Below are 13,524 nucleotides of genomic sequence, written 5' to 3'. Positions count from 1 at the left end.
CCTGAAATGGGGGGATTGGGTCTTGCAGCATAGCACTAGACTTGCCTTCAGCAAAGAAATATTTACTAGAAAACCTTTTACTTGAAAAACACTTATATTCACGCTGTCCCATCAGCAGCTGTTTCTTTCACCCAAGTAGCCTCCATCATGTATCCATCCCTAAGTGGACAACATTAAAGATGCCTGGCTACCGGAAGTCCTTACTCCGTCGAAACGCTACGCCACGCCCACTGACGTTGGTTTGTAGGAACAATGGAGCTGAATAATTCAGTTTGTCATCAGGCAAACATTAAAGTGATGCTCCAGAACTTTTGGATCATTTCAGCCAGTAGTTTTGAATGCGGTGCTCACAAGCCAAAAATGGTCTACGTGTTTTTGTTTTACTATGGAATCCAATGGTGTACTTTCTCATTCGTTTCATAAGATATGTTACATTTTTGCAATTCGTATAAAATGTTATGAATCCAATTCGTACAATGTTACAAATGTGTTGTGCATAAGATCCCGAACTGCATCGTTAACTTAATCACACATGTATGTCACTCTTCTGATTATCCCACTGGATCTTGTCTTGGAGTATGTCCTGTTTTCTCCATCTATGTCCACCAACCCTATCAAGTTTCTTCACCATTGAGACCTAATTGAAATGTCTTAATGAGCGATATCATAAAATTAAAGATATAGTAAGTCAAGGCAGAAGCTAGCAGATTCATTACTTACCAACAACAGCTGCAAATTCCAATAAAACATCATCAAGTTTTGAAGTTTACTTTCCTTGCTTTGTCTAACAACACTATCATGAATCTAGCAAATAATGTTTGTGGGTCAGCGTGCTGTATTTATTTTTGTTTCATAGCACAAATGTTTAATGGCACGTTTCTCACATTGGCTTTAGCCACGAAGGGAGCAGTCCACCTGCCCCCCAAGTGCAGGGGGTTGCCTAGCAACACCGGCCTCTGGGAGTTAGTCTGGAAAGCACCATACATTCCCATGATTTGTGAATCAGTTTGAATCAGTTCAGACCGAACAGCCAATGCCACAGCCGACAGCTAAAATGACTTTCTGCTAATAGGGTGAAGTATCTAACAAAATAGCTACATTATTGCTTTCACTAATCATAAACTATTTACATATAATAGACATTTCAGTACATTTGTGGACAAAATTCTTACTTAGCCTATTCAACCTTGAATTAGTCTTGATACCATACCTGGAGGGTGATGATTCATATTTGATATGTTATAAAGTTATTAAAAAAAAACATTATCTGAGGAAAGGAAACAGATAACCAATATTTTAGATTCAATCAGAAGTAACATTTTGCTCTCTTGTTGTTTGAAATGAACCTTTGCTCATTTACTTTCAGTGCCATGATAACTCTGCATCATACATATTTTCCTTGGGAACTGATGGATTCAACAGAACAGGCTGTTCTCATTGGGATGAATCCAAGTTAACTGTCATTGCCCAATACCAGCTTACTAAGTTTCAGCCTCACGGCTAGAGGGTAATGCCAAAGAACCCACGCCATAGCCTGTGACAGCTTGTTCATTTAATTTTCCATGTGAAGTTGGGCTGAAGAATTGCTGATGTATTTGAAGTACTAAGCTTTATGACACCAATGTAGCTTCCTGGAGCAATGCATGATAACAGCTGCAGCACCTGTTGCTGACAATGGCATGTGGCACTGAATTATGATATAATCAACTTTGGCTGTTCTGTTCCTGAATCATCGACAGTACATTTTCAAAGCTGGAAAGAGGGAAAGTTGGTATGAGGTATGCAGAGAATGTCAGTTCAGGGAGGCATCGTCAATCTTCCATCACTGCATCAATCATTGCTCACATGCCTACCCGCTGAACTCATGGCATGAAGCTGTTTCATCATAGTGCCCTTTTCAGTGGGACAGAAAGTGAATAGCGCAGAGGCTTGCTGGGACATAGCTTCAGAAAGTGGCTGGGGCTGGGGTATGCCGAGGTTGACAGCCAAGGTGTCTGTTTCTGAGGCTGTGTTGATCTGGCAATGACTCTGAAACCTGACCATGCACCTTACAGAATGACCCCAAATAATTTCCCCAGCGGGAACTTGATGTTCCTCAATCTTAAAGAGGCCGTTATACTGTCTCATAGACTCATCAGCCATGATTTATCAATGTATACTCAAAAATATATATACGCAACATGTAAAGTGTTGGACCCATGTTTCATGAGCTGAAATAAAAAATATGCACAAAAAGCATATTTTTCTCAAAATCTGTGCACAAATTTGTTTACATCCCTGTATTTCTCCTTTGTCAATATAATCCATCCACCTGACATGTGTGGCATGTCAAGAAGCTGATTAAACAGTATGATCATTACATAGGTGCACCTTGTAGTGGGGACAATAAAAGGCCACAAAAAATGTGCAGTTTTGTCACACAACACAATGCCACAGATATCTCAAGTTTTGAGGGGCAATTGGCATGCTGACTGCAGGAATATCTACCAAAGCGGTTTCCAGAAAATGTAATGTTAATTTCTCTACCATAAGCCACCTCCAACGTCGGTATAGATAATTTGGCAGTACGTCCAACCGGCCTCACAACCACAGACCACCCCTGCCCAGTTATGTGAAATCCATAGACTAGGGCCTAATTTATTTATTTAAATTGACTGATTTCCCCATATGAGCTGTACCTGTATATTTTTGTTCATTGTAGTTTGATTGGTGTTTGTATTCCTCCCTAAAACTATGATTAGAAGAAAATGATCACATCTAAATAGTCAGTTCTTAGTTTCAATGATTAATCTACCATGTTGTTATTAAAATGGTGTAAAGTAAAGATCACATTTAACAGAAAGGCACTATATACACAACAACTTGCTTGTGAGACCCACAATTGGTCTATGACAAATGTAGCATAATGTTTGTAACATATTGTTTGTCTAAAGTGATGATTGGTGATCAATAAAGATAAATAAACTTGTACAATTCTGTTTTCTTTAGAAAAGGATCTAGATAACATGTATGGCATCGCTAAAAAGGCCTTGATGTTGAAAATTTCTTAAATATATTATTTACTACTCAAATCTGGTCAATCTGTTCAGTGACAAAATCAGTATTGTTAAAGGACAATGTAAAGAGAGGTCCATCTATTGCAAAACTTCCAGATAGCATGCTAGCATTTCCAGGATCTATACCTCTACATCATCACATGGAATTATTGTACCGATATAACTACAGGGCAACCCTTACTGAGGAATACCTGGGTAATCTGTCCACTAATACATGCACTGATGATGAAAACTTTGACGCATGATACAAGAACAATGGACTCCGAACATTACTCTAAGTCTCCACCTAGGTTTATTTATACAACTGTACAATTCTTTGGGGGAAAAAATAGATGATGAATGAATGTTAAATACATTCAGATGAAGGTGAAAATGTTCCCTGTACTTTGGCTCTGACATTTGGGTGAAAGATGAAATACAATGTATACTATGTGCGCAATTCTGCCACCAGAGGTCATATTACATTGAGCAATATCGTGAAGCATTTACCCTATGAGGTATCTGAGAAGTCTGAGGAGCATGACTGACCTTTAACCTCTTTGTGTGGTTTGGACTGGCTAATACAACGCTAATACAACTCAATGAAATTAAAGTGGTGTTCGTCACCCTTTCCACTGGTCGCCTTCCTCACAGGACAGCTGTAAACCAACCTGAAACGCCAACCAACCTGAGCCAACCACGGTGACAGCATTGGCAATGGTATGATGTAGTAGGGTAAAAATAGAACCTTAACATTATAAGAGGCTCTGGAGAACCACAGTACAACACACAACCTCACACACAGACCAACTGTCCTTCATCTCCATCCAAAATCAAGTCCCCAAGAAGCCTATAGATTAGCACATCTAACAGGTAGTCAGTCAACTCTCTCATCTCTGTCTCCACTATGCTCTACACACACAAGATTAACCGTCTAAACAGTGGGGATGTGTATCTGGTAAATGCCCACTGCGATGTAAAGGAGAAGGACCAGGAGAAGAAGGAGTCCTACCAGGCCACTTGGTTGGACTTGGTGATGGAAACGAGACCAGAACAACAGTATGTATATTAGCATGATAGAGAGTTTCATCAAATTTTGCTTTTAATCACTGTTCCAGCCGAGTGCTGGTGGTCATGTTCAATGTGTGCCACAAATGTATCATCATTCACTAAATGAACACATTTTCACAAAGATGATATTGGTCTTACAAATAATGTGTCTAAGAACAGCAACAACAGCAGGACACTTTCAAACTGCTCTTTAAAAAATGCTATTGCTTGATTCCAGGACCACATTGTTTGAAAACGACTCCTCGAGAAAGGAGACCTACAAGCAGAAACAGGTGGCTCATTTCTTGGTCCAGAGAAACCCCAGTCAGAGGATCAAGATGGGCACAAGGGGTGGAATGCTGAAGGAGTACCAGCTGCCATACAAGAACGCCATCCGTGTGCCCATCTTCACTCCCAGCAAAGCCGTCCCACCCAAAGACCTGTACAGATCACCTTCTCCATCAGAGTACAAGTCTATCATGGAATTTGAGACGATCGCCAAAGGAGTATGTTCAGATAAACAGGAGATTTTCGAAATCACTAAGGACTTACCTAAGGTCTCCCAACCTATCCGTGTTAACTTCAGGGCATCTAGTCTTATATCCCCAACACGTGAGTTTTCACACTCCTTCAGGGGTTGAAAGGGAAGAATGAATGTAGGACGTTGGAGGTAAAATGTAAAATCAGAGGAAATGATATCAGCAATGTGTAAATGGAAAAAGGGAAAGTTGAAGGGAATTATTAATTTATTTATAAAATAGACTTTTAATTTTAACATACTTCTTTCTGGCTGTGAAAGTTATGTTGAGGGAGCTGTTAACGTGTGGAAAGGATAAAGTGAATTTGAATGGAACAGTGCATGACACCATTTTCTGGGTCAGTATCATAGACATCATGGTCAGTATATTCAACCTAGGAAAGTTTTTTATTGGCAAACCTCTTAAGGTATTTTCATGGACATTAGCTGGTGCTGCTATACAAGGAAACAGAAGGTAATGTCGCCATCTAGGGGTGAAGCATCAGCATGGAGATGTATATGCCTTTCTTATACTATATGTAACTTTTTGACTGGTGTATTGTGATGTGATCTGTAATGTAATAAATAAATCAAATAATACAAATTAATCCAAACAAAGGATTTATTTATGGGATCTCATCCCCCACCCATTCAGTATGTATTTTCACAGGTGTGTTTATTTTATTTCATTCACAGACAGACTTGCTCATAGTGGACATCAGTAATACAATTCTAAAGGTTCTGTATAATAGAGCCCCACAGTGGAGGTGTTGTAACACCCATAAAACCTAGCGGTCAAACAGGGAAATGGTTCTAATCGTTTTTCCACCATTTTTCCCATAGGGAAATAAGGGCTGTGTTTCATGTAGGCTTACCCTGCCTGGCAAGACGTTTTGAAAACAATGTAAATATCTCTCGGACAAGTTAACTTTTATCAATATATTCGGCATTATTTACTCTCAGTTTCGAAAATGCTAATTATCATCAAAGTAGACATCATGCAAGACTGCAAATCCCTGCAAGCTTCTGCAGGTCATATCTAGCTGACACCTTTTCTAACAGGTATTGTGCCAATTCAAAACTTGCACAAGACAGTTCACAGGATTGTCAATTTAAAGAAATGTAGCCAATTTATTATTTACTACATTTAGCTAACATTAGATAGTTAATCTAGAGATTACTACCTCAGGATATGCCTACACAATACACAGCCCTTATTTTAAGTGTTTCAAAAATCCCTATGGGAAAAATGAACGGTGGAAAAACGATTGGAACCATTTCCCTGTTTGACCGCTAGGTTTTATTGGTATTATGACTCATACTGTGGTACTCTATGCTAATTCATTTCTGTGGTAATGATGTATTTGATGATGCAGTTAAACATCTACGCCACCAGGTGGCATAGTGAACATACAGTTACTACAGCAAAATAACTTGGTGTCACACAGTATACACTGAGTGTACAAAACATTAGGAACATCTGCTCTTTCCATGACAGACTGACCAGGTGAATCGAGGTGACAGCTATGATCCCTTATTGATGTCAGTTGAAAAATCCACTTCAATAGATGAAAGGGAGGAAACAAGTTAAATAAGGATTTTTAAGCCTTGATACAATTGAGACATGGATTGTGTGTGTCATTCAGAGGGTGAAAGGGCAAGAAAAAATATTTAAGTGCCTTTGAACTGGGTATGGTAGTACACTGCTGGATTTTTCACGCTCAACAGTTTCCTGTGTGTATCAAGAATGGTCCACCACCCAAAGGACATCCAGCCAACTTGACACAACTGTGGGAAGCATTGGAGTCAACATGGGCCAACATCCCCGTGGAACGCTTTCAACACCTTGTAGAGTCCATGCCTTGACGAATTGAGGCTGTTCTGAGGGCAAAAGGGGGTGTAACTCAATATTAGAAAGGTGTTCCTAATGTTTGTACACTCAGTCCACTCTGCAGAATACTGCTGACCAAATCCAATCAAATCAATCAAATATCATTTTATATGTCACAAGAAGAATAAAATGCAAAATAATGAAGCTATAGACAGGGAGTACCAAAAACATAACACTGTGCATGGGTACGAGGTATTTGCATGTATGTACATAAAGGCAGGGTAAAGTGACTAGGCATCACAGTAGCAGAAGCTGAATGATCTCTAGAGGTCCCGTCCACGGTCCTCCAAGTTCAAGTTCAGTTCCAGTTCCACACCTCTGTCCCACCTTCCCACATTGGAACATTGGGCACCCCGGGCTACTGCTTCAGCCTAGAACCAGCACCCTTGTCTGAGGTGGGGGGAAATGACTTGTTCCTGGCGGTAGATACAGCAGATAGAGGATTAACATGCCTCAAGGATTACCATACCTACCCGAATGTAGTACTACGGTTAATTAAATATTGGCAGGAGGGCTGTTTTGAAGCCACCCTGTCAACTGCCCGGCAGACTTAAAAACTGTCATTCTAGAGGGTAACCTTCAACGCTGCCCCTCTCTGCCATAAATCCCTGCAGATTATCAATACCATAGTGCTCGAGTCATTCCACATCCATTTTATTCTATTTTATTTATTTATTCCATTTCGATGCTATAAAATGTATTTATTCATGTCTGTATTTGTTTTTGACAAGTATATTCTATTACAGACACCATAATGCATACTTTTATATTATATTAAGTGAATTGAACCTGAAAATTCAAAATAAAAATATAAAAAAATATTCCTGATAGCATTTTTGTTTTACAAATGTTACTGTCCCCACTAGAACAAAGAAATACTTAAATACATGTCATTTTGTCCGTGAAACATTTAAACAAAATATAGTACAATTCCATTCATTCCTATGGAGGACTGCTCCTTCTGGGGAGTACCAATATGGCAGCCAGTAGCTTCAAAGCCTCTCATTGGCCATTACATGGCATTAGCATTCCAGGGTTTATACACATCGTTGTCTATCTCACAGCCACACAATGACTCTCAACAGAACTTTGCAAGTTTTTTTCAGGAAGCTGATAAAGCATGGGCAGACACACCTGTCTTATCTATCCTTATCTAACTCACTTTATTGGGCTGGCAGGCCAGATCCTGTTTCTTGGGTAAATATTTGTCTCTTTTGAACAGTCTGACATTATACACCACTATTATAAAGGCACTGCCTCTGAAATATGGGTGCACAGTTCTCTAGTCATGGTTCACATGGTTCATATTCACTAATCACTAATTGTCAGTATTGTGAAGGGTTGCGCTGATCGAATCTGGTATCAGGATAAATATGACACTGAGTCACCGATTTTCTGCTATGTATTTTTTATTAGCTAAGTAATAAGTGGTAAATGCAATTTTGATACATACGGGCTCTCTGTCACACCTCGCAGGGCAGAGAACTGGCCAACACCCTAAATATATATTCTTTAAATACTCTGACAGTAGTAGTTCCTGCTTCCGAGCTGGCCTGTCAGAATAGAGATCAAGTGTGGTTTAAACTTACTCAACCTATGTTGATTGTTGGCGCCCTAACTGGTCCCAGCCCCCGGGCGCTCCCATTGGCAGGTGTAGTTGTTGCTGGGCAGAATATCTATGCGCTCATACCCTAAATACCGTTATCTCACATCTGGTTCTTGTTACTGCTAAGTTTGAGTTCTAACAAAAGACAGTCTGTCTACTGCCTACATGCTGTACGTGTCTCCCACAACTCATGATAGCTGCCTATACCTCAAGGCCAGCCACAGCCTTTCTGCTAGTCACATCATATGTTGCAAAATGTTGCTTTTAACATACACAGACACCCTCATGATAGGCAAAGCATATTTTCAATCCTCACACTATTCACTAATTGTCTCAAACGTTTATTGAAAACAAATAGGCATACATTTGCACAATGAGCACTATTTGTCTCTCAAATACATACACTACCATTCAAAAGTTTGGGGTCACTTAGAAATGTTCTTGTTTTTTAAAGAAAAGCTATTTTTTTGTCCATGAAAATAGCATCAAATTGATCACAAATACAGTGAAGACATTGTTAGTGTTGTAAATGACTATTGTAGGTGGAAACAGCTGATTTTTAATGGAATATCTACAAAGGCATACAGAGGCCCATTATCAGCAACCATCACTCCTGTGTTCCAATGGCACGTTGTGTTAGCTAATCCAAATAGTACCCGCAAAACACCAGTCTCAACGTCAACAGTGAAGAGGTGACTCCGGGATGCTGCTCTTCTGGGCAGAGTTGTAAAGAAAAATACATATCTCAGACTGGCCAATAAAAATAAAAGATTAAGATGGGCAAAAGAACACAGACACTGGACAGAGGAACTCTGCCTAGAAGGCCAATATCCCGGAGTCGCCTCTTCACTGTTGACATTGAGACTGGTATTTTGCAGGTACTATTTAATCAAGCTGCCAGTTGAGGACTTGTGAGGCGTCTGATTCTTTAAACTCGACACTAATGTACTTGTCCTCTTGCTCAGTTGTGCATCAGGGCCTCCCACACCTTTTTCTATTCTGGTTAGAGACAGTTTGCGCTGTTCTGTGAAGGGAGTAGTACACAGCTTAGTACACAAGATCTTCAGTTTCTTGTCAATTTCTCTCATGGAATAGCCTTCCTTTCTCAGAACAAGAATAGAATGATGAGTTTCAGAAGAAAGTTCTTTGTTTCTAGCCATTTTGAGCCTGTAATCGAACCCACAAATGCTGATGCTCCAGATACTCAACTAGTCTAAAGACGGACAGTTTTATTTCTTCTTTAATCAGAACTACAGTTTTCAGCTGTGCTAACATACTTGCAAAAGGGTTTTCTAATGATCAATTAGCCTTTTAAAATGATAAACTTGGATTAGCTAACACAACGTGCCTGTCATGCCCTGACCTTAGTTATCTTTGTTTTCTTTATTATTTTGGTTAGGTCAGGGTGTGAGGAGGGTGGTATGTGTGTTTTTGTCATGTCTAGGGTTTTTGTATTCTATGGGGTTTTGGTATGTCTAGGTATATGTAGGTCTATGGTGGCCTGAATTGGTTCCCAATCAGAGACAGCTGTTTATCGTTGTCTCTGCGGGCTAGAATGGGCATCCAGCCAGGACGTATTGAGCCAGCTCTATGTTCTGGATCTCCAATGCGTCTCCACGGTCCAGTGTATCCTGTGCCTCCTCTCCGCACTCGCCCTAAGGTGCATGTCACCAGCCCAGTACCGCCAGCACCAGGCTTCCAGTGAGCCTCCAGGGTCCAGTACGCCGTGTTCCTGCTCCTCGCACTCGCCCTGAGGTGCGTGTCCCCAGCCCGGTACCACCAATGCCGGCACCACGCACCAGGCCTACAGTGCGCCTCAGCAGTCCGGAGTGTCCGGCGACGGGCCACAGTCCGGAGCGTCCGGCGACAGGCCACAGTCCGGAGCGACGGGCCACAGTCCGGAGCGATGGGCCACAGTCCGGAGCGTCCGGCGACGGGCCACAGTCCGGAGCGACGGGCCACAGTCCGGAGCATCCGGAGCGACGGGCCACAGTCCGGAGCGACGGGCCACAGTCCGGAGCGTCCGGCGACGGGCCACAGTCCGGAGCGTCCGGCGACGGGCCACAGTCCGGAGCGACGGGCCACAGTCCGGAGCGTCCGGTGACGGGCCACAGCCTGGAGCGTCCGGCGACGGTACCCAGTCCGGAGCGACGGGCCACAGTCCGGAGCGTCCAGCGACGGTACCCAGTCCGGAGCGTCCGGCGACGGGCCATTCAGCGAGGGTCCCCAGCCCGGGGCCTACGGCGACGGGCCATTCAGCGAGGGTCCCCAGCCCGAGGACTACGGCGAGGATCCGCAGTCCAGAGCCTCCGACGATGATCCACGGGTCAGTGCTACAAGAGCGGACTCAGGGTAAAGAAGGGGGGTGGCGTCCAGAACCAGAGCCGCCACCGAGGATAGATGCCCACCCAGACCCTCCCATATAGGTTTAGGTTTGTGGCCGGGAGTCCGCACCTTTTGGGGGGTACTGTCACGCCCTGACCTTAGTTATCTTTGTTTTCTTTATTATTTTCATTAGGTCAGGGTGTGAGGAGGGTAGTATGTGTGTTTTTTGTCTTGTCTAGGGTTTTTGTATTCTATGAGGTTTTGGTATGTCTAGGTATATGTAGGTCTATGGTGGCCTGAATTAGTTCCCAATCTAATTCTGATCAATTTGATATTTTAATGGTCAAAAAAATGTGTTTCTTTCAAAAACAAGGACATTTATAAGTGACACCAAATTTTGATTGGTAGTTACAGTTGTTAGCTAGCTAGCTCATTTTAGCCATATTAGCATTGACATGAAATCCGTCAACACCTCAAAACAAGATATGGTATCAAGATTAAACAAGCTGAAACGACCCACTTACAATTCCCCACAAGGCAGTTTCATGTCACATTTACCAACAGATGGCATCACTGTGCCATCTTACACCCATAACAATTGTTGCTAGCCATCTGGCCATCCAGAATCACAACAACTCATAGACTTCTGCCCCATTAAGGGAGTGAGCGCTATGGAGAAACTCGTACCTCTCTGAAATGAACATGACTGGCTAAATATATTTACCTAAACCCTTGTTTTATTTTCTTCTTCTTAAGCTAACAAGGGGTGGGCCTGTGCTTTTTGCCATCTTCTTTAATAAAAGGTAGGCTTATGGCATACCCCCTCAATTCGAGTCTTGGTTTTAACTTAACAGCCCTTCACTGACACGGAGGTAGGCTATTTAAAGAGTGCATGGTGGGTGGAGGAATTTACCGACAAAATCTGTGGATATTGCAGCCTATAGCCTAATTTCGTCTGTCAAACAGGTAGACCTATCTCTTATTTCTTAAATAGGAAGAAATATGCTCCAACACAAAGACTCTTGTTAGTAAAGTCTAAAATGAAGACTGTGCCTACTCGAATTTGCATACGTTCAGCAACATGAGATGTCTATAGGCTAGTCCGTGATTTTTTATTTTTTAGACTAGGCCTAATCAAAATGTATTTTCTGAAGAAGCCTTTGGAATCTGAACTGCCACCTTAGGCCTACACAGCACAGCCATTGGTTAGGCAGGACACAAAAAGGTTTTTGATCAGCAAGAGCAGAGCAGGCCAGGACTCAGGGTTTGAATATCCATTACAGTGTGTAATGCAGCCTAGTTGTATTTACACCATCCCAGAAATATAACTGCACTTTGTAGCCTATAGACTATGGATAATTTGATTTAGACAACACTAAATAGCCTATAGATTGGTTAGCTGACAACTTCACAAAAACAATGTGCATGTTCACTCCCTTAATGGGGCAGAGGTTTGAGTTTTTGTGGTTCTGGATGGCTAGATAGCTAGCAACAATGACAAACTGCCATGTGGAGAATCTAAGTGGCTTGTTTCAGTTAATTTCATCTTGTTCTTGATACCATATCTTGTTTTGAGGTGTTTTGACTGATTTCCTGTCAATGCTAATATGGCTATATTTTGCTAGCTGGCTAACCAACAACTGTAATGGTGTATTTGAGAGACAAGTCCTCATTGTGCAAATGTATTTGTTTTCAATAAACATTGGAGACTATATATAGTTTACATGTTGTCACCAATCTAAGCCAACCCTGTTTTGCCCTATAGTTGTGCACGTGTCCATGATATTGTATGACCAGCTAAGAATCAGAGATGGGGGGGCTGCACTTGGCACACATTGATAGGCTATCCATAACCTAATAAGCAACTAATTCTAAAACACTGAGAAATATTGAAATGTAATTGATTACAAATTACACGACCCTTCCCTGGACTAGATTTAAAAAATACTAAACCCTCCCCTTGACTGAAATTGAAAAAGCATGACCCTCCCTCATTTTCCTCCAATTAACTATTCTGTAAATTCTGATCCATCCCTAACCTGCCCATTGTTCTCGTGACAGCTAAGCCAGGTGTAACCCAAAGGCCAGCAGATGGCGATATTGAGTCGTTTCATTTTACCATCCAAAGGGAATGCATGCAGCCGGCTACACACATGTATCCCCTGTGGACCGCTTCATACATTAAACATTCATCATTCAGGCTGCAAAGTTGTCGATTTCCTCCTTAACTCGATTTGATGGAAAGAAAGCGAGAAAAAAAACTGGGAAAATAAGCATACTTTCTTTATGAAACATAATTTTCCACTACCATGCTAGAGCTGCTAATGCTTCTTCAAGATGTTGCGCCAGCCTTCAGCCAGGGGTAAACAACAGACCGCTGCAACCTGATTGGCTAAACGCCATAGCCACTCTAGTATGGTGGAGGAACAACTCAATATCACCATTTGCCGGCCTTTGGACTATGGACGATGTAGGTGATCGGCTACTTTTCTGTAGAATGAGCAGTGGTGGGAAAAAGTACCCAATTGTCATACTTTAGTCAAAGTAAAGATACATGCATAGAAAATGACTCAATTAAAAGTGAAAGTCACCCAGTAAAGGGTGATTCTGCATCTTCAGGCACCTTGGCCTAGCAATTTTTAACAAATTAAAATGTTTTGAAACACCATTTTACCTGTATTATAATCGTATTTGATTTGTCTAGAAATAATATCTGATCATGGCTGCGCTCGTACTATTCAGGAATGTATATATTTTCGTAATTTTTCTCAGACAGCCATAGACAAATGTCCTTTCCATCACATCATTAAACATCCATTTTAGTTGAAAATGCAATATCATACAAACACATTTCTTATACATTTGTACATTAACTTGCATTGAATATTATTTTTATTTTGTTATATTTTTAAGTTTTTCCTAAAGTAAATAATTCAACACAATGCCTGAATGTATAAACTTGCCTTTGTGACAGCTGAAAATATTTATTTATCATAAAATAAGATATTTCCACCCAACCTTTTTGTGAGATGATAACAACCATATGATGATAACAACCATATGATTTCCCTATCTAAAACAAATCAATAAATGTAAATTA

The 13,524-nt window shown here is 41.2% G+C and overlaps 1 protein-coding gene across 1 annotated transcript; it reads left to right on the top strand.

Moving 5' to 3' along the window:
* The first annotated feature begins 3,813 nt into the window (after positions 1-3,813).
* LOC139423579 (telethonin-like) lies at positions 3,814-5,259 on the top strand. The gene is made up of 2 exons (XM_071175171.1): positions 3,814-4,094; positions 4,324-5,259. Exons 1-2 carry the CDS (start codon positions 3,943-3,945, stop codon positions 4,724-4,726), a joined length of 555 nt encoding a protein of 184 aa, XP_071031272.1. The 5' UTR covers positions 3,814-3,942; the 3' UTR covers positions 4,727-5,259.
* The last annotated feature ends 8,265 nt before the right edge of the window (positions 5,260-13,524 follow it).

Source organism: Oncorhynchus clarkii, chromosome 2 (assembly GCF_045791955.1).
Source record: "Oncorhynchus clarkii lewisi isolate Uvic-CL-2024 chromosome 2, UVic_Ocla_1.0, whole genome shotgun sequence".
NCBI lineage: Eukaryota > Metazoa > Chordata > Actinopteri > Salmoniformes > Salmonidae > Oncorhynchus > Oncorhynchus clarkii.
This window is presented reverse-complemented; position numbering and strand designations above follow the sequence as displayed.

Excerpts from the sequence above, each read along its gene's own strand:
- LOC139423579 (XM_071175171.1), top strand. The coding sequence starts at position 3,943 with ATGCTCTACACACACAAGATTAACCGTCTAAACAGTGGGGATGTGTAT. Across the intron at positions 4,095-4,323 it reads GAAACGAGACCAGAACAACA|GACCACATTGTTTGAAAACG; the intron begins GTATGTATATTA and ends GCTTGATTCCAG.